A 20476-nucleotide genomic window follows, 5' to 3' on the forward strand; every position below is an offset into this window, starting at 1 on the left:
TTTATATCTTATTTATAATGTAAAAAAGTCTATATAAGATATTAAACTGCAGTTAGAGACTAAATTTATAAGCTCTAAAATAAAAAATACTAATATTTATATCCATTATTAAAAAGAAAGAATTTGCACAAGACTGTAATATAGTGGCCCAAAAAGCCCTAAATAGATACTTGCATATATTATCAGATTATGTCAACTCTTTACCCTTGCTAAATACGCCGAAAAAATACGTAATATACTAAATTATCATATTTAGCAAATAGACACATATATAACATTCACATAATTACCCGGTTAAACTTCGGTTAAACTTCGGTTAAACCTCGGATATGAATATGGCCTGAATTCTTAGCATATATAGCAATTCCGATATATGTATTTCCTCTATAAAGAGTAAGAAGGTTAAGATAGGATTAATATAGCATATTAGACTAAAGCTTAAGAAAGGAGAAAAAGTTATCCCGACTATGTGGCTAGATATAAGCGAGCCCCATATAACTCGCTGCTAGTGCGAGGGCTTTGCGCTCCGGCGCGCTAGTAGCCTCGTAGTCGCCGACCACTATGGTCCTGCCCAGTGTCCTGCTCCAGGATTATAAAACGAGGCCTTATATTCTTATTTTTATAATATTATATTTAGTCTAATACTAGTCGGTAGAATATACTCACCACTGTAATACTGACACGTATGTCAATTACCCAAGTCATTTACGCTATTTATTTAGTCCCGTAATTTAACAGGTAATTTAGTGGGGAAAACTGGGACTATAAGACGCATTAAACTTGATAGAGCCTAGACAAGCTGCTAAGTGGCCCGTCCATTACGCCCTGCGGGTACTTTTGAAATTGGATTTAATCTCTTGATCAATTCATAAGATGGTAACAGCTGTCCGGCCACGCACGTCCCACCACTTGATGAAGGAGGTTATGCGAGCTTTTTCAGTCGATGCAGCAAAAGCAATCGGCACGTCTTGGAAAGGCCTGTCGCATGTACCACGGAGTACCAGAAAACCACACATGAGGCGCAAATTCTTCAACTACCAAACTATCGATTAACATTTCTGAATATCTTGTGTGGGTGGGTGCGAGGCATGCAACGCTTCCCAGATTGTCGGGTCCAGGGCGGGTGGAAACTCTCGTAGCTCGCATCCAAGCCTCAGCCTTGGATACTTGGATACTCTCTCTGGGTGCAAAAGTCCACGGACGCGGTCAATGAGCTTGGGCTAGGTTGGTTTCGAGACCACATGCATCGTTAGTTCCAACATTAGATGACGCAACGGAGCAAGCACCCGCGGCTCCCGTGCTCCCTTGACGCCAGATTTCCAGCAAACCGGTACACTAAAGCATAACAATACTCGCCCAGTTTCTGAGAAGGAGAGGGAGAGGGGAGTCAAGAAGAACAGAAACGCCAGCCGGACCCAGATAGTTTCATTGCTTTGCATTAGCGCCACTCGCCAATGCACGCCAGCATCAGTTTTTCGTAATCCCCAGATGTCTCTCCCTTGATCCGATTAGCCAGGCTTTTTCGATAGCGCTGCTGGTAGGCAGCCTTGACGTTTGACAACATGGTGTGGTCCCAGTGGAAACGGACCACGCGAGCGACGAGCAGATGGTCCTTGGTTCCCATTCCAGCCATGGATTCTTCTAGAAGTTCCGCGGCGTGCATGTACTTGTCCACGGCATGGCGCAGCTGGAAGAGCAAAGCATCTCGCATATGTCCGGAGAACTCCTGCCCCAGCAATCATCAGCCAACATGTCCAGACATTGGGCAAGAGGCTGCATTGAACTCACGGATTTGATGACTTTATCCAAGTCGCGATTGAACTTTTGCTGGTACGAGTGCGCGATTGCACGAATCTGATTATCGTTTCTGCTGCTCAGGATATGGCAAACGAGAAGTTCGTCTGTGCCCATCTTGCCCTCGGTCGCCTTGTAGATTTGCATCACGTCGTCGTCTATCTGCCGAGGAACAACTGGAGCTGCATCTTCGGCCCGGTTGGCCGCGAGAACCATCAGGAAGTGTCGCTCAGTCTTCATGCTCAAATCACCCTTGACAGTGTCTTCCAGGCTCCTGTGGAAGGTCTGGTAGTAGGCTCCCTTTATTGCTTTCATGTCGGCATTGGACCGGCCCAGCAGAATGTCGTTCAGAACGACTTCCTTGGTGCCGGGGCCTGCCATGGCATTGTATAGGTTGTGCACGTCGGAAAGCAGTGGACCGTAGGCCAGCTGCACCAAGCCCTGTTCAAGCCAGCCGCTCGTTTCATCCTTCAAGTCTCTGATCAGGTTCCGCCTGAAGGTACGGTCAAAGGTCGACCGGACCAAGTCAATCTGTAAAGGGTCTTTGCTGGACAGGGACCGAATCAGGGCTTTTTCGTCGGTGCCAAAGCCCTTCATTGCACTCCGCAAGGCTTGCGCATCAGGATTGGCATCCCACTGAATGATCTGTGGAGCACCATATCCCAGACTTGGGGGCGTCACGGGCACTGGAGGACCGTACTGCTGCGGAGGTGGCACACCTCCATACGGAGCAGCGCCTTGCTGAGAAGAGGGCGCGCCATATGGACTGCCGCCATAAGGAGCTGTAGGCGGCGCCCGTGAGTGATGACCATATGACGTTGTCAAGGGAGGAGGAGGAGCGCCGTAGTGATGAGATGGTGGAGGTGGCTGGCCATAGGGCTGTTGTTGTTGAGGAGGAGGGGGGGGATACTGGCCCTGAGGTGGCGGTTGCTGGTAATATCCACCTGGCATGTGGTGTTGATGTTGAGGTGGGGGATATTGCGCGGCAGCAGGAGGGTACTGTGCCGGCTGCGAAGGGGGGTATTGACCGTAGCCTTGCTGTGGCGGTTCTTTCGAGGCCAGAGGAAAGCGAACAGTCAGTTACCAGCGACGAGAAAGACAAAGAAGGAAGCTTGGTGCTGCAAATTTACTTACGGCCGTAGGATTGACCATGGTTGTAGTGGGACATGATGACGCAAGATTGGTGGCGAGGGGAGGAGAACAGATAACAGATAACAGATAACAAGGACAGGCGGGGCGAGTGGGTTGCTTTTTCTCGAGGAGCAGGCGTCAGTCAAGCAAGGGTCCTGTGACTGGACCGGATGGCAAACGCAAGCGTCCCTGGGGGGGGGGTGGTTGTTTATAGGTGAAGGGAGGATAGCTGCGTAAGACGTAGTGTTGGTGATGACGCCAAAGCAAGGTGGGAGGATTGAATGCATGGCCATGGGTCTTGGCGGCAACCCACGGCAGGTATGGTGTATGGTATCGTGACAGGCAGATTTTGGCAGGACCCAGCTGTCAGCCGCGCCCTGCCTTCCGGGTGGGGAGGTACCTTAGGTACCTAGGCTAGGAGGAATTTGGTACTCGACACCCATCCTGATGAGGTAGGCCCCTTATTGGAATTTACGGAGTACAAGTGCGGCTACTCCGTACTCCTTTTCTACTCTTGCTGCTTTCGATATAGGCCATGTGTGGAGTGCTCCGTGTTACTTGGACAAAGAGGGGGGCATCCTGAGTAATTTTTACACGGTTTTGAAGCATGAGATCTTGAATTTGTCTGGCAGCTAGCAAGTACCCAGGCACCTAATCGAAGGCAACATTGAACCTTTATTGCCTCTTGACACCAGACACATGACGCTGCACGTCGCATCGCACAGTTGACGATTATTGACCCTTGCCACAAGCACTGCCGCGGCCGGCAAAGGCGGAAGGCTTCCCAGTTCCCAATATTCGGAATGGCGAGACACCATATCCTACCAAGCGTCTCAATAGGAAAAACATCCTGAACAGGACCCCTACCTAATCAGTAGTCGATTTATTTGCCCGCAAAGGGAGCTGCTGGTGGCTGTGCAAAGACCAGTCTCAACCAGCAGCCACACTTGCACTGCCACCTGGTGGGATGCCGAATGCGGAGACCTTTTTTTTTTCTTTTTTTTTCTTTTTCTTTTTCTTTTGTCCCCGACAAGTCGGATTTAGAGCCCGTCATGCTTAACTTGCGTTTGATAGATTAATGAAAATCAAGGTTCACGACTTGTCCCTTTGAGCAATGAGGAGCGCCGGCGAGATTCGACCGCGCGTGCTCTCCAGCCGCAGTGAGCACTGAGGAATTCGGGCTTTTCGGTTTTCCACATGTCCGGGGTGGCTGGGCGGACTGGTTCGCGATGCGGCTGCGCCCCTGCCCCCCGCCTGGGGGGGGCTGCCAGCTCCGCGTTGTCGGAACCAATCAAAACGTGGTGCCTCGTCGTTTGCAGCCAGCATGCATCAATCAAACAACCACCAACCACCCGAGCCACATATTTTACCAGCCACCGATAAAACGGGAAGATTCAAAGCGCAACCACAGCGAGGAATGACCGACCGGCCATGAAAAAGCATTCGGGCAATGTGGTTTTTCTTTTTCCCTGATTGACCTATGTCGTATGCTTCTTCTTGTTGTTGTTTTTGCTCTTGTTCTTCTTCTTCTTCCCTTCATATCCATCCATCCAATATTTCCAAAACGCTCGTGGCCCAGGAGAAGAGGGAGTAAACAGATCCGACAAGTTATTAGCCTCTTGCCCATCTCACGCATTAACCACCCCCCACCCAGCCACTGCTAAGCCACAGCCACATCGGCCCCATCCTCAGCCAAGATGCAAGCGCGTGGATTTGCATCGCTGGTCACTGTCCTGTCGGCCATCGCTACCGCGAGCTACGCGCTTCCTCACCCCGACGCTCTCCCCCGGGCAGCAGCAGATGCCGCCTTAAGACCAAGATACTCGGTGGTTCCCCTTGAGCCAGGCGGTGACGACCCGGACAGCTACGGGGGCAATGGCGCCCAGGTGGCTGCCCTAAGCATATCCATCGTCCCCATTGCAGGCAACGATCAAGTCACGGTCACGGTTACGCAGCAGGTTTCTTCGTCAGCAGCAAACCCGACAACATGGACGGGAATCGCCATCGTTCCCATTGCGGGCAATGATAATGCCACGGTCACGGTCACGGTCACGGGTGCAGAGCAAGCAACGGTTACCGCAGCCTCGACGTCCACGGCCGTTTCAATTGCCCCCAAGCCAGGGAACGACGATTCCACGGTCACGGCCACGGCTACTGCAGTCTCGACGTCCACGGCCATTTCAGTCGTCCCCATTGCAGGCAACGATGATACCACGGTCATGGCCACGGCCACAGCGAAAGCAACCTCAAGGGCAGTCGCGACGTCTGCAGCCATTTCCATTGTCCCCATTGGAGGCAACGATGGTACCACAGTCAAAGCCACCGCCACGCATACAGAGCAAGCAACCTCAAAGGCAGTCTCGACGTCCACAGCCATTTCAATTGTCCCCATTGGAGGCAATGATAATGCCACGGCTACGGCCACGCATACACAGCAAGCAACCTCAAAGGCAGTCCCGACGTCCACAGCCATTTCAATTGTCCCCATTGGAGGCAATGATAATGCCACGGCTACGGCCACGCATACACAGCAAGCAACCTCAAAGGCAGTCCCGACGTCCACAGCCATTTCAATTGTCCCCATTGGAGGCAATGATAATGCCACGGCTACGGCCACGCATACACAGCAAGCAACCTCAAAGGCAGTCCCGACGTCCACAGCCATTTCAATTGTCCCCATTGGAGGCAATGATAATGCCACGGCCACGGCTACGGCCACGGCCACGGATACAAAGCAACCAACCTCCAGGGCATTCTCGACGTCCACAGCCATTTCCACAGTCCCCAAAACAGCAAACCATAATACCACCACCTCTGCTGCCCAGCAAGTAACCTCAACAGCAACCTCGACGCACAGTGCCGTTTCCCTTGCTCCCGTTGCGGGCAACCACAGCACCACTGCCACGGTGGCCAAGCAGGCAACCTCGACGGCATTCTCCACGTCCCCCATCCCCACCGAATCAACCATGTCAGTGACGACGAGAACTGCTCAGAATTTCACTACCTGCAGCACTCTCACCTCAGATGCCGCTGTTCCTCCTACCAACTCCTCCATCACAACGCAATTCACACCTTCGGGGATAAGTACTCTCTCACAAATTCCAGTAACCACCTGGGCCGGTCCCAGCACCTACAACACCACCGTCGCAGTGAGCTCGTCCGCCGCGTCAGCCCAAACCCAAACCGCTGTATCCACCGCAAAAATGACCAGAAGCAGCGAGGAATCAAGTGCAGGCACATCAGTCAATGCAGTCCCTACCACGTTTAGCACCGTTTTAGTCAGTTCAGCAATTTCGTCCATGTCAACAACCAAAACTTACGATGACGGGCATTGGCACACGTCTTACCCGCCGTGGAACGGAACTGCTCGGTATAGAATGCGACGTCAGTAACGGCTTGGACGCTGCTACGTTGGGCATGAAATAAGAATTCATTGCGTCAATGATGTTCATATTTGACCAGACATGTTGTGGCCTTTGGAGAATGGAAAATTGAGCTGTGATGGAGGGTCGCACACTTGGACGAAAGCATAATGGGAGGAGAAGCACAGTAACAGTCACGAACCTTGGGGAAGTTGCGGAGGAGGGGTAATAGGAGGTTAGGAATCTCGTCAACACGCACCAAGCGCTGGATTGTGTTGTCGCTTAATTTGATAGACATGCTAAATGACGCCAGTCGTAGATTAGAAGAGTACGCAATCAGATCAAGTTTTCACTATTTCACATTGTTGCTCAGTACTATTATTCAAGGGCCAGGCATCTTGCTGACGGCCCATGGACGGCCCCTGTTTCACTTCACTTGTAGAGTCGCCTGCTAACGACAATGCCCAGTCATTGCATTATCGTCAAGGTCCTCCTCCGTACAGCGCGTCATAATGCGACTTTCAAAGACAATGCCAAGGTGCCAAAAAATTATTCCCTCATTTCCCATATCGCAGGATTTCATTTCTGGCGCATACAAACGCTTTATAAGAAGACGATTGGGGAGGAAGGGGGGTCGCTGAAAAAAAAAATAAAAACGCCTCCAATATCGCAAGGTACTAAAAGGAGTTTCATCTTCACGGCAAGTATCGCCAACGAGTCCAGGGGGAAATCAAATACAGTATTTGGCAGACGTACACCCATATAAACAGTAAGATGGCGTGCAGCTCATTGCTCCCGAGATGGACGTCAAAGCTAACGAAACCGCGGTCCATACATCGTGCCCAGGCCATCGTTCAAGGCGGACAGCATGTTCAACGCGGAGGACTTCTCCAACAAGACCCTGGTGGCGATCCAAGGGTCGGACCAGGAGGGAACGCAGACGGTGGTGATTATTTCGCTGCTCGTGACGTGCATCGCAGCCGTCGTCTTGATGGGGGTGACGTTTGTGCTCATCGCGCGCGAGATGCGGCGGGCGGGGAAGACGGGTGCCGGCTCGGCGCAGGCCAAGGACGGCGCGGGCGCGGTGCACGTATAGATGGAATTTGGGGGAAAGGCCAGGCGTCGACGTTGGACGGGATGGATGGGATGGATGGGATGGATGGGATGGATGGGATGGATGGGATGGATGGGATGGATGGGATGGATGGGATGGATGGGATGGATGGGATGGATGGGATGGATGGGATGGATGGGATGGATCGGACGGGTACAGGCTGGGGATGACGGATGGTGTTGGCAGTTACCAGACTCTGGGCGCCATGGTCGGGCAGGTACGGAAGGAACGATGATGCCTGATGCATGATGCATGATGCAACATGCTTTGGTGCGGTTTGCTGGTTGATGCAGAGCTGAACTGGCGACGTCTGCGCTGAACTGCCCAGATTCGAATGCATCCAAAACGCATGTCGCATGCTTGGGCCTCGAGTACTGCTCGGGTATTTCCGAATCCCACCCAACATTGACAATCAGAGATTCCAGGCATGTTGTGCAATGTCCGCCATACTTGAGCCAGCCTCACAGCCGGGCAGCAATTTACCCGTTTTACCCGTTTTACCCGTCCAAGCCTGACATGTCCTCTCGCTTCCAGCCCGACATGTCGTCAGAACCCTTTTTAGAGCGGCACGATATGGCGAATCTGACCTGAAAAGGGATATATATATATATATAAACAAAGGCAAAAAACCAAGTTGGCCAGCGCCACCGGCATGGCATGCCTTTGAACATCAACGTCAACGCACTGGCTTCTTCCATCTGGTCCAGCCGAATGCCCGCCACCATTTCGACATTCTTGCTTGCAGGTGGCCCGCAGGAAACCGTGGCCTACGCAAAAGTTGACGCAAAGGGCACGCATGGCTTACCCCCGCCTCGGGCTCCCCAGCTTGCTACTTGCCGTCACGATGCTATTCGCAACCTTCTCGTGCGGTCATGCGCAGAGTGCACCGCCGTCGGCAGCGGCAAGTCGGGACACCGCAGCTAGTCGAATGTCCAAGCGAGCCGAGGCCGTGGGATCATCTTGCTCTCCAGAGGGTCAATGGAACTGCATGACCAGGTCCTTTCAGCGCTGCGCAAGTGGACAGTGGAGCGCGGTGATGAACTGCGCCTCGGGGACGATATGCACTCCCTCGGGACACACGGTCGAGTTCAGGGTCCAGCGCGATGGGGGCGCCGACGGTTCTTGGGGCGCAAGCGGCTCCGGGGGCGGCTTTACGACGAGCTCGGCGGGCCGCAAAGGAGTGGATGGAAGCTTGGCCATTGGGCTTCTCGCCTTGGCGTCATGGCGGACCCTTGCTGGTTGATGGAGACGGAGACGGAGACGGAGACGGAGACGGGCCCGGGTTTCTCGCGACCGACGGCCGGGCGACGCACTCGATACTTTATCTATCCGATGCGATACGATGACGATGACGATGACGGGTGGGTGGGATGCACGGGATGGATGGGATGGGCTTTGGGGGGGAATTTGCTTGTGGGCGAATCCTTGCCAGGTACCACCAGGTTGAAACTTTGCACAACAACCAGGGGCCCGATGTCAAGCAGCAGGCAGGCGTTGGTTGGAAAAAAAAAAAAAAAAAAAAAAAAAAAAAAAAAGGAAACACCGGATTCACGGATCGCTTTGGCTCGATGCTCTGCATTTGTGTGCATGTTGACAGAGATTATGTTTCTGGAGCTGCGGACAACTGGACGGGCGCAAGGGCGCTGAAACAAGCGGCGGCGGCGGCGGCTGCGGCTTGTTTCAGCGACGGCAGCAGGCTTTCCTCGCAGGAATCGAAAGTCCCAACTGCTGCGTGTTTATGTTTTCATGTTTCAGGCCGACGCGTCCGCGTGCACGGGCCAATGACAATAGCCGGGGCCTTGTTTCTGAAACCGCGTGCGTCTGGCGGTGTCTGGTTGGCGCTGCCCGTCTGTCTGGCGCCGAACAGATCAGCCGAGCGCCAGTGCCAATTGCACAGACGCGCCCAGCTGTCAGCTAGTTGCGTTGCGTTGCGTTGCGTTGCGTTGCGTTGCGTTGCGTTGCGTTGCGTTGCGTTGCGGCCGCGCGGTGGCTGTTGAGCGCAGTTGAACCAGCTGACAGCAACAGGGGCCTGGCAGCTTCCGCCAGACTGTACTGTGCAGTGTGCAGTCAGTCGTCTCCCAGATGCCCAGATGACCGACCGGCTGACTGGAACCGGCTGCATCAAATGGCCACATTGATACATGTAATGTACATAGAACCGCGTACATACATACATGCCATGACCATACCCATCCATATTCATCCGCCCCCGGCCGTTTTGCTGGATAAATCACTCGCAACGTTCTGGCGCCGTTCCTTTTTCCATTACCCGCACCTGGTGGTATATTACAGTACGTGCATTCCTCTGCCGCTGCCCTTTTTGGCCATGCCATTGTCTCTTGTCGTCTCTTGCCCGCTGACCGTCCAAACACAGCAGCGTCAAAGTCCAGCTCGTCTGCACTCACTGCCGGCAGCCAAACGTCGAGCTTGGAGCAAACCATATCCCCCGACGGCGAATCCGCGATACGATACAAACTAACACGCCCCCAGTCGGCAACTTGGATGCTCTGGTGGCCCCTGCCCTGCCCTGCTCTGCCCTGCCCTGCCGGGTCTGACTGCACCGAAACCGGCTCACCACAACGCAGTGACTGGGAGAGTAGAAGTAGAGCGCGTGCGTCGGGGGCTCGTCGCTGCGTGTCAGCCCGTTGCCTCGTAGGCTCATCCGAGATCACCATTACCTCTCGAGCTCTTGTGCGTCCGTGCTTCTGTCTTTTATCCTAGGGCTCAAGGAGGAGCTGCTCACGCCAACCTCTGTACCGACCAACGGTTCGCCGAGGGGGGAAAAAGGAAAAAGAGAAAGACAGAAAGAAAGAAAGAAGGAAAGAAAAATAAAACAAAAGAGGGCCCGTCTTGACGCGGTCTTGAGACACCACACCTTGTCTGTCAACCCAACGGAACCGTCACGCATCGCGACGCCCTCGGCTGCCACAATCCGGGGACTGGACTGGACTGGACTGGACTGGACTGCATTGTCGTCCATTTTCGGCACATTTTGACGAGCCGACAGACAAGACGTGCTGGCAAAGCCCCACGAACCATTGACACCAACACTAATTGCTAGTCAGAATAGTCGCCGCAGCGGAGCCCGCTCGCTCCCCTTTGCTGCTATTTCCGTCCCTCGTTCGGACCTTGGGGCCAGCCATCATCGAACCCGCTGCTTTCATGTTATCAGCCGCTACTGCTTCTTCAAAGCCCTGAGCACTCGCACTCGCACTCGCATTCGGCCTTCTGCCCGCCATGTGGGACCAGCTGTCGACCACGCCTTTGCCCACCGACGTCGCGGCCCTCCGTCAGCCCTTGCCGGCACGTCATGCCCGCGGCGCCCAAAATAGGCTCCGCGCGGCTCCGAAACACACCCGCGTCGTGAGGCCCGACGGAGCGTACTGGGCCGAGCTTGACAATGACAATATCCTCCAACCCCTCGACGCTTTGGGCATTTCCAGCACCAGGGGCCCCGGTAGATACGCCGTCCAGCGAGGCAGAGTTGTGCCTCAGCACCAGCATATTGGCATGTAAGTAGCCCTTGTCGGATGTCCCCCTCCCCTCCCTCCGCTGCATTGTTCAATTCTTTTTTCCTTTGTCTTTTTTTTTATTTTTTGTGTACGTGGCACACCCCCTTCCCATTGGCACATGGGCCGTTGTGCTATTTTCAGTTCAAACCTGGCCTGGTTTTGCACACGTCGGGCTGAACCGGCCCCCACCGCCTTATTGTTTCCTGTTCAAGTGACGCGCAAGAGCAAATGCTCTTCATGGCGCATCATGTCGCAGTACGGTGCTGTACAGCACGGATCATTCTATCCAGGCCTGCCATATTCAGAAGCTGCCGTGGCCGAAACGCAGGGTGCAGTTGAGCAAGGCGGCGCGTTTTCCATTCACAGCACCTCAGGTCACCTCTCCAAAACTCTAACCCTTTCATTGTTTCATCTGTAGCGTGCTGCCTTCTCAGAACCCGTACACATCTGCGCAAGCTGATTTAATTCCTCCACGGCAAAGTTCGCGACGTTTGCCGCGGAGCAGCCCCAACTCGACCTGGCGCCCAGCGCCCTCAACTTACGACCACGACGACAGCCAAGTGTCGACTCCGACACAGCATTACAAGCTGGCGTCTACTCACCGTTCCGCCGGATCGGCCACGGAGCTGGTCTCTCCACCGAGCTCACCGGAGTCGAATGCCCCCCATGACGGGTAAGTTGACGGAATCTCGCCGCTCATGCCTAGCACGGCCTTGCTGACTTTGTATTTTTTTTTTTTTTCGCGCAGCCTCACCGCGGGTGATGTCTCGCCTATTGATGAGTTTGACGGCTCTCAGCAGCAGGCCTTGAGAGGCGACCGTTGTGACACGCTCGCGGCGCCCCTCCAGCAACCTCACGCTGGTATTGAATCAAGGCCGTTTCGGAGCGCTCCGCAACATCACGGAGGCACCGATGCTTCGGACGCTCAGGCTCTCCGGCCCGCCGCGAACCCGGAATGGGGCCAGCCGGCTCGTCAAGCCCCAGCCTTGTCTTCTTCTGACCACGGCGGCTCTTTATACCCCAAGGCCGGGCCTGACCACGCCCTCCGAGTCCGCTCAGCAGCCCCTCGCCCGCTCGCTTCCCGCGCGAATGACCCATCTCGCTCTGCTGGACAGCGAACGCGGGCAGCGTTGGCGGCGAAACCAGACCCGATGGAAAACCGTCCGCCGTGGCATGGTGCCAGCGGCCGCTCTGCGATGTTGCGCCCGATGCGCGACAACCTGGGCGTCGCGCCGCTGTCGCTTCCTCCCAAGAGCAGCAGGAAATCCAGCCCAGCGGCGGCCCTCGCCTCAGCGCCCACTGAGCCCCAAGCGTCCGGTGCCCGCGGCGCTGGCAGCGCCATGCGGAAATTGCTCCCTCTGGCCTCCAAGCACAAAACCAGGGCATCGGCAACGCCGTCGACCCGGGCAGCAGCAGCAGCAGCAGCAGCAGCCGCTGCGGAGCAGCGAACGCGGGCGGCCGGAAAGTCGTATCCCAGTCCTCTCGAGGGCGATGTGTCCGTGCCGGAAGCCAAGTCTTGTGGTGACGCGCTGCGCGAGGACCAGCCGCGCCAATCCTCGAGGCCCCGTGCCCCCGCGCATATCTCGGCCTCCTTGAACGCCAACGCCATCAGGAGGAAGCCCGCACCTACGTCGGCCCATGCCGGTCCGGCGTCGGATCCCCTGCTGCCAAGCACTCCGCCCGCAGGTCGCGCCGGCAACGCCGAGAGCTTGCCCAGCTCCGCCCCGTCGCCGTGCCCCGTCCGACCGGACCCTACGTGTCGCGCCCAGCAGCCCAGCTCGCGCTTCAGCATGACCACCTGCGCAACCTCCAATCCTGGCGGCAGCCCCGGCCCAGGTCCATCGAGCGAAAAGACCCCGTCTCCGCCAACCCCCCAGCCACCAGCTGTCGGCGTCCTCGATCGCACCAGGCCTGTGGCCAGCCGACGAACCACCCCGTCGGGCTCGCAAGAGCCCACACTCATAGCCCTGTCGAGCGCGCGCAAGCCAACGGAGCCACCACCACCACATGGCACGCGTCACCTCCTCAGACACAGCCCGCACAACCGATCCGTCAGCGAAGCAAAGCCACCAGATTGCCGGGCATCTATCCTGTCCACCGCGTCGTCGTCCATGTCCAAGCCCCTCCCGCCCGCACCGCCCGAAATGTCCCCGAGCAACGACCGCATCACCCATCTGAAGATCCAGAGCGACGCCCTGCTCCACCGCCGAGTCAACATCCAGAGGATCATCAAGCAGATGACGGAGCTCATGCCCCAGGACAACCTGCTCGCCAGCGACGAGGTGCTTCGCAGACGAGAGGAGGAGAAGCAAAAGGTCGAGAAGCTTCGCCGAGAGCTTGCCGACGTCCAGAGGGAGGAGCACCAGCTGGGCTTGCAGCTGCACCGCGCGTATAAGCGTCAGGACAAGGACGCCGAGTACGAGCCCACGACGTTGTGGGTGCGAAGGCTAGCCGCGTGACCAAAAGGGGCTTGCTGTATGGAACGCCGAGTTTTTGTGGCGCATGAAAAGACAGTCGCTGGGTTTTGAGCTTGGGCGTCCGCACAAAGCACTTGGATGGGGTGAGCTCTGCGGTTTTCCTTTGAACATGATGGAACGATGTCTGCAGAAACGCTGGTGCTTCTGATGACTTTATGAATTGGCTGGGAGCAAGGGTCCCATAACCGTCATCGTTTTTATTTTTATTTTTTTTATTTTTTTTAGGGTTGTCGGAGCGGTTTCTTCCTTTCCTCCTCTGTCTAGACAGAGATGTTGATATGCCTCTAGGCTGAAATTCCAAAGCATGCTTTGCTACCTTGTAGAGAACCAACACAAACGCCGAGATCAAAACAGTCAAGGCAAAAGCTACAAATACGTCTGCTCAGGAATAGGCGCGAGCTTGACACGATACAAGGACTGGAACAGGCGATTCGACACCACGGTGTCCCTTATGTGTTCCACGCCAGCGACGCAAAACAGTAGCGCCGTCACATCATCTCCCGCCGCCGTACCGTGGAACGTCTTGACAAAGGTATAATGAAAAGAAGCCGCGGATTCGAAGCCATTATGCGTGACCCATATCTGGACCGAGTCCCCGAACAACGAAGAGTCTCGAGGCACCGAGTCCACATTCGCTCGCGGCACCGCGATATCCTGCTGCGAGAGAAAAGACTGCGGGTCCCCGACAAAGGCGAACTCAAAGGCGAACCGCCAGAAACTCCCATAGGGGATAGACTTTCTCGACGTAAAGACCAGCTTGTTGTGCGGGCCGCCGTAGATGGCTCCTTCGCCGTGCTGGTTCGCGTCGCCGCCTGTCGACAGGCGGATGAGCAGATCAGACGTGGGCCGGTAGGGGGCATCGGCGAAGCAGCCCTCCAGCCCGTCGTACGGGAACATGACGTGCTGCCACTCCCCAATGTCGGCGTGGAAGTCGAGCCACCGCGTCGGGCTCCATTGCCCGGGCACCATGTTGAAGGTCTCGTAGGGCAGAACAGCCGGCCCGGGGGGTTGCGTGTGCGGAAGAGGGAACCGGGTAAACGCCCGGTGGAAGAAGTCCAGGCAGTAGATGCGAGCGGGGAGGGTCTCGTCGTCCAGGGCGATCTGCGAGACGGAAAAGGTCCACTTGTGGAACTGGATGGCTTGCGGGGTGGGAGATAGGTAGATGCGACGAGGGATGGCGATGTGCGGGCACTGCGCTTGGACGGTAATGTTGGAAGGTTGGAACCGGTGGTTCTGGGAGGTTTGGCTGCGGATAACGGTGCAGTTGGACATTTCCGACATTTTCGCTCATTTGGGGGGCGGGCCACGGTTTGCTTGGAGATATGAGGGATGAGGCGGAGGCGAGGCGAACTGGCTGGATACTTTATCTTTAGTTGCGAGAGGAGGGCCTTGACACGAGTTGAGCGCTGCAGGTGTGAAGGGGTAGGAAACAGATTAATAGTTGCTGGAGAATCAGAGAGCCGACGAGGGGGATTCAGACTGTTGGGCGCCATGTTCACGTTGACGCAGCGGCCGGAGGTCATCGCCAGGAGACCTGGACGAGCTGGGTGGCTGGAGCATCAAGGGGATTCACTTGAAGAAGGACGACAGGCCACGTGTTGTAAATGGCAAGGGCGTTTGCGGAGAGGCTGTTGCTCGATGTCGGGGGAGGATAGTACACAAGGAATTCGATGAATGACTTTGAGTGATTTGATACTGATTGACGTGATGCCATCGCAGCGCACAGGCTCACGGTGATTAACCTTGGTCCGTGTATTTATTCAGTATTGGGGTTCGGTGATTTGCAGCTTGTCGGAGAACCGTGGAACCGTGACACGCGGTCCGACAACAGGACGTGCTAGAAATTCATGGATAGTGGAGGCACGGGTCTTTCAAACTCTGTGATGCGTTTCTTGCATTGCCAAGGCACCAAGGTATATAGACGTGACGACCAGGAAATGTACAAGACATTCTTTCGACCGGCGAGGAACCTGAGCACAACTCGATCTAAAGCATCTGGGCCGGAAATCTGAGATGCGTGACCAGGAATTGGGGAACTGATACAGCTCCCCGTCTTGCAGCTGTTGGCGACTTGGGGACCAAGGACATCAAAAATGGCCCAACTTTGCGGCAACTTCAGGAGGAGCCCACTGTATGGCAATGGCAGTCTGGTCCTTGCCACCAACAATGAACAGCGTTTGCGGTTCGCTAACGCCAAGGTAGAGGACCACGGGAGAGGCCAAGACCATGTCGACAACCTGGGCCTGGCTCCTTACATAGGCATTGCGCTTGGGGCCGTTGTAAATGTTGATAAGCATGTTGGGTGCACGCACCGTAGGACTCTTGCCAGCGACCGACGTAGTAGACGGTCTGCTCATAGGCACGAATCGACTGGAAGGTGAAGGTGGCTTGACGTCCATGAATGCCATTTAGAGATGCTGCTCCTGGCTGGTACCTGAATACGTGGAATGGCCAGGGATGGGTCAAGTTGGAGCCATTTGAGGCAACCGTGGAAAGACCATGATCAATGGTGCCGGTTGGCTCGACAGTCGTTGACCGAGCGCACAACCAAACCGTGGCCAAGCCAAGCAGCAAAAAGAACTTGAGCATGACGAACCGCTTTCCTTGCGGCATTGGCTGGCGGGAGAATTGAGCTTCCCCCAACGTAATCCGCAGGCGGACTTGACCGCGGAATGAATCCATGGATTCGAGCAGGGGAACACGTCCGTCGATTTCCAGGGCAAATCATCTTCAACACCTGCGACGGTGTTGATGGGGTCGCCTAGTTCGTTCTGCGAGCTGATGATGTAATGTTTTCCACCTTTCCGCCGTTGCGTGTGAAGGTGAGTCCATCCCTAAAGCTTATTTTTCAGAGCTGCAGGAATAATGGGAGGTTGCAGAAACCTGCATCGCCTGCGAGACCGTGGCCTTTCATCCCAAGGTATGGTACTCCGTATGCCTCCAGGCGAAAGTTTTGGGTAACGGCTTGGAATGGAAAGGTGCAGTACCTCCATAATATCTGGGCCATGGTGCATCGTGCTGCAATTTATTACCAGCAAGCATGCGGCGAGTTGTCCAAAAAAAAAAGGGGGGAATTGCTGATATCAATAGGCAAGGGGTCAAGCTCGGCACCCGGAAACGGGCTTTGCATGAAGCATAAACCATTGGCCTAGTTTGTCTGTGCTCTCTTTCAGAGCTTCTTTTTCGTGTTTCGGCTTGAGCAGCAGTGACAGAAGGCGCAAGTAACCAAGGCTGATCGAACATGACGAGGGGTTAAGCGGTACGGCACGGAATGCTCAGAACTCCAGAGGGTGACCCCCTGTTTAGGATTTCAGACTCCCCAACTCCTCGCTTGAGCTTGAGCTTGGATGGCTCATCTCGACGACGCATTTGGTATAATTTGTGTCTTGTGTTGTCCCCAGCGGGCTCTTTTTCCGCTTTTGAACTGGCAGGATAACTCGTTCTGCGAAGGACTGGCTTTCAAATGCTTCTACTCTCATCGCTGGAAAGACCGTCGTCACACCACACCAGCCGCAGCCAGGTCAATCAAAGTCTCTTGATACGCATCTCTGAAAGCCATGTCGGCATCCAGCAGGCTGTTTAAGGGATACGTACCTTACCCGAGGTGTCGAGACGTGGAGTTGGATACCTGTAGATGAAAGCAGTCAGGGACAACATCTTGGCAAGGAAAACCACAAGTTGGCAGTAGTAGCTTATGTAACTCACCAGGCAAGTACGCTAGGTAAGGTACATACATACCCATACCTGCCTTAGGGTAGCAATGTCCTTGCTTGGACCAACATCCATCTACCTCATCTCTCATCTGCCTCTCTGCTTCTGCCCGGTTCGAAGTTTCATTAAATGGCAAAAGCTCCATTTTTGGGCAGGGGTTGCCAGCATCACACGGTCCAACTGCTTGCCTTGCCAGCTGGAGATGGACGCTTCGTCAATTCGTTTCTCTGGAAAACAGCATCGACAGAGTCGGGCGATAACTTCAAGACCACTGGGCAGTTGAATTCAGCCAGCCGAGGTTCTTCTGAGTATATTTACATACCTCATTCGGTCGGGATACCATGCTAAAGGAGTCATAGTCGCAAGGACGGCGCTCGAAAGCAGCCAGTTCGGGTAAAAGCACGGATTGCAGATTCTCTCCCCCCCCCCCCCCCCCCCCTCCCCCCCCTCCCCCCCCGAAATGGGTTTCTACTGGGGGCAATAGATTTTGCCATGAGAACTTCATCATCATGCCTCACAGCATTGGTTACGACTCGCCGCCGAACCTTGCTTGAAGCGGGAAGGCCGAGGTAGACAGGCCAGCCGCCAGACAACCTCACAGGTTCGAGCGAGTTTTGCATATGTGACTTGGGAACGGAACTCACACCATTCGGCATTCCAGGCAAAAGACATGCCATTACTCCAAGTGAGCATGCCCATCGGGAAGTCGATCGGCCACGTATATTCGGCCTTTCATCTGGCCCATATGCGCCATTCCTTTCCAACCATCCAATCCATCCGCCTGAGAAGCCCGTCAACGACAAAACCCGCAGCCTGCAGCCCATTCTCCAAAAGAAGGGGGTAATTCGATTTAGCCATGAGTGTTGATGGAAAACGGTTCAATCAGTCGTCCGATGAAACACCCAGCATCTGCCGAGCCACACTCGAACCCATGGACGTTCGGCGCCGGTCCTATCTACTTACCACTGTATTTTTGGTTGCCGCTTTGCGGTGCCCTTCGAATGCCTTGGTAACAAGTGGGTAGCCCTCTACAGCCAAGAGCGATCTTGACCATGAACAATGAAGAGCAGTAGCCAGCCGGTGCGCGTTTTGTTTTTGAATATTCGTGTCGTCTTTACTCGAAAGCATCAGTTGAGAACACGACACTTGCCTAGTGGGAGTCTGCCAGCAAGCAATCCATTGACCTAGTTGTAGCGGACAAGTTTAAATATGTCTGGGCGGGCTCAAGTGCAAGCCATCACTGGAGTTTATCAGACGTCCGATTTCTGAACTTTGCACACATCTTTCGTTTCCACTATTCTGTTTCTAATCAATTGGGCATTCCTTTACGCAACGACATGATATAATGGGCCTGCAAATGCGTCATGATGGCTTGGTAGGTAGGCGGAGAACTGCAATATATGTACAGCTTGCTTGTTGACGTAAGCGTTGCTCTGGGTGGGGAGAATGCCTTGGTGTTTAGCTAGCACTGGTAAGTATGGTCGCTTCTTGTCTGGGGGGCAATATGTAGCCGTGGATCGGTATATATGTGATTTTTATGCTACAGAGGGACCACCAACATGCACGGGACAAATATAGCACAGCTCTCGTGAAATAAAACCCAAAAAAAAGAAAAAAAAAAGAAAGATAATAAAGGGGCCGGTGAGGCGGCAAAAACAACAGCACATCAAATCAAGACGTCTTTTCAACTCATGCCGTCCATAAACTCGACGCGATCAAGGAGCATCTGTCTGTATCCCATGTACTCCTTTAGCCCTTCCCACTCGGGACCAGACTCCTCGCCATGTCGCCAAGGTTCCTTGAAGCCCCAGGCGCAGGCAACCTTGTCCAGGGCAGCTCGCTCGTCTTCCCTCAGCCACCGGTAGCGGAGCGGAGTCCCAGGGGTCCAGGTGACTCGCTTCATCTGGTCCTTGTTACTCAACTTGGCGATGACGCCCAAGGACCCCACCACGAAGAAGTACCCCGATATGCCCGCGACGCAGATTCCAGTCGCTGTCGAGACGTCCATTGTGTTTTGCCAATAGGCGGCATACGCCGTGGATAAGCCGAAAATGCCAAGCGGCAAGGTGGCCAGGCCAAAGGCCGGGGCAGTTCCGTGCCTAACCAGCTTCTGTCGCTTGAAAGCCGGCACGCAGTATGCAGCCTCAATGATGCCCAAGGAGGCATCTAGGTTTTTGGCATCAATGGCCGTCTGCAGGGCAAGCTCGGCGACCCCTTGCTCAATGGCCCGTGAGGCTGCGTTGGGATTCTGTTTGACGTAGGCGATTTGGCCGCCCTTGACGACGGGTTTCGGCTTGGTGGCGTACAGGCCCAGCACGGAGGGAAGAGATTCCGGGCGGCCTAGCTGGGCCTGGACCTGGACATAAAGCTCGAGGAACTCGGGTTTCATTTCGACATTTGGGTGCGTAATGATTGCATACGCCGAGTGTGATATCCGATGGACAGCATCTTGGATCTTGGCATCGATTGGTATCTTGGAGCCGGTTCGCTCGGCGCCCAGAGTGACGAGTTTGGATGCCGCGGCCCTAGACTGCGCTTCCGCGCGCTTCAGCTGAGGATGAAGGACAGTGGCAGCACGGAGACAGGATTCAAGGGCCGCAGTGGTCAGCTGGCTTGCCGGGATACCATCCACAGAGAGGAGCTTCTTCTCGCCATCTTGGGCGACCCGGGCGAGTTCGGCGGGTTCGGGGATACGAGCGGGAATGTCTTGGTTCAACTGACTAGACTTGGCGGCGATTGGGAGCCCCTGCTCGGTCGCGGGGCCGGCAGCCGCAGTGGAAGCCCATCTCGTTGCTGCGGACGCTGTTTTCCAAGTCGAGGGCTTTGCGTTTTTGACGGTTCGGATTCGGGCCAGTCCGAAGCTGATGGGCGGCCGGGAGGACGTGCGCGTCAACGCACATGATTCGCAGACGAAGCGCAGACGGTTGGCCGACGCACGTCGCATCGCGGGACGGACGCCTTTCCAGGTGTGGTTGCGGTTTGATGTCGGGTTGTCCGTGAGGGTTGGAAGACGGAAGTTTGGTGACGGTGCTGTGGGATGGATGCTAGATTAGGTGCCTTGGCAGGTACCGGCTACTTGGGAGACGGCAGGAACCAGTTCTTGCAGGGTCCATAGGTACCTACCTAATGCACACAGTCCTCGTGTTATGCCTGCTGAGACATGAACGAAACGGAAGAATGAGCTGGGTAACGACATCATGGCTGAGCTGAGCGGCTTGAAGGTTTTTTTGCAGGCTTATTTCTTTGTCTAGTGTTTCTTTTTCTTTGTTGCTAAATAACGGGCCTGAGCCCACGCAGGCAGACTTGTGCTTGCTCGAATGCCTCATTGAAGCTTGAATAAGCATGTACCCGGTACTTGAGCTACCCAAGGCTAAG

The 20476-nt window shown here is 55.0% G+C and overlaps 7 protein-coding genes across 7 annotated transcripts; 3 read left to right on the top strand and 4 right to left on the bottom strand.

Annotated features, from left to right (window-relative positions):
* Positions 1–1438: 1438 nt before the first annotated feature.
* UV8b_03017 (uncharacterized protein) lies at positions 1439–2962 on the bottom strand (the record flags this gene model as incomplete). The annotated part of the gene is made up of 3 exons (XM_043140515.1): positions 1439–1726; positions 1789–2843; positions 2929–2962. 3 exons carry the CDS (start codon positions 2960–2962, stop codon positions 1439–1441), a joined length of 1377 nt encoding a protein of 458 aa, XP_042996449.1.
* A 1660-nt stretch (positions 2963–4622) lies between these two features.
* Positions 4623–7383, top strand: UV8b_03018 (uncharacterized protein; the record flags this gene model as incomplete). The annotated part of the gene is made up of 2 exons (XM_043140516.1): positions 4623–5893; positions 7134–7383. 2 exons carry the CDS (start codon positions 4623–4625, stop codon positions 7381–7383), a joined length of 1521 nt encoding a protein of 506 aa, XP_042996450.1.
* An 814-nt stretch (positions 7384–8197) lies between these two features.
* Positions 8198–8644, top strand: UV8b_03019 (uncharacterized protein; the record flags this gene model as incomplete). The annotated part of the gene is made up of 1 exon (XM_043140517.1): positions 8198–8644. The coding sequence occupies one exon, from the start codon at positions 8198–8200 to the stop codon at positions 8642–8644; it is 447 nt and encodes a 148-aa protein (XP_042996451.1).
* A 1994-nt stretch (positions 8645–10638) lies between these two features.
* On the top strand, positions 10639–13372 carry UV8b_03020 (uncharacterized protein; the record flags this gene model as incomplete). The annotated part of the gene is made up of 3 exons (XM_043140518.1): positions 10639–10913; positions 11332–11586; positions 11662–13372. The coding sequence occupies 3 exons, from the start codon at positions 10639–10641 to the stop codon at positions 13370–13372; spliced, it is 2241 nt and encodes a 746-aa protein (XP_042996452.1).
* Positions 13373–13756: 384 nt separating this feature from the next.
* Positions 13757–14671, bottom strand: UV8b_03021 (uncharacterized protein; the record flags this gene model as incomplete). Its single annotated transcript, XM_043140519.1, has 1 exon — positions 13757–14671. The coding sequence occupies one exon, from the start codon at positions 14669–14671 to the stop codon at positions 13757–13759; it is 915 nt and encodes a 304-aa protein (XP_042996453.1).
* An 806-nt stretch (positions 14672–15477) lies between these two features.
* On the bottom strand, positions 15478–15798 carry UV8b_03022 (uncharacterized protein; the record flags this gene model as incomplete). The annotated part of the gene is made up of 1 exon (XM_043140520.1): positions 15478–15798. One exon carries the CDS (start codon positions 15796–15798, stop codon positions 15478–15480), a length of 321 nt encoding a protein of 106 aa, XP_042996454.1.
* A 2987-nt stretch (positions 15799–18785) lies between these two features.
* On the bottom strand, positions 18786–20045 carry UV8b_03023 (uncharacterized protein; the record flags this gene model as incomplete). Its single annotated transcript, XM_043140521.1, has 1 exon — positions 18786–20045. The coding sequence occupies one exon, from the start codon at positions 20043–20045 to the stop codon at positions 18786–18788; it is 1260 nt and encodes a 419-aa protein (XP_042996455.1).
* Between the last annotated feature and the right edge of the window lie 431 nt (positions 20046–20476).

This window comes from Ustilaginoidea virens, chromosome 2, assembly GCF_000687475.1.
Source record: "Ustilaginoidea virens chromosome 2, complete sequence".
Classification (NCBI taxonomy): domain Eukaryota; kingdom Fungi; phylum Ascomycota; class Sordariomycetes; order Hypocreales; family Clavicipitaceae; genus Ustilaginoidea; species Ustilaginoidea virens.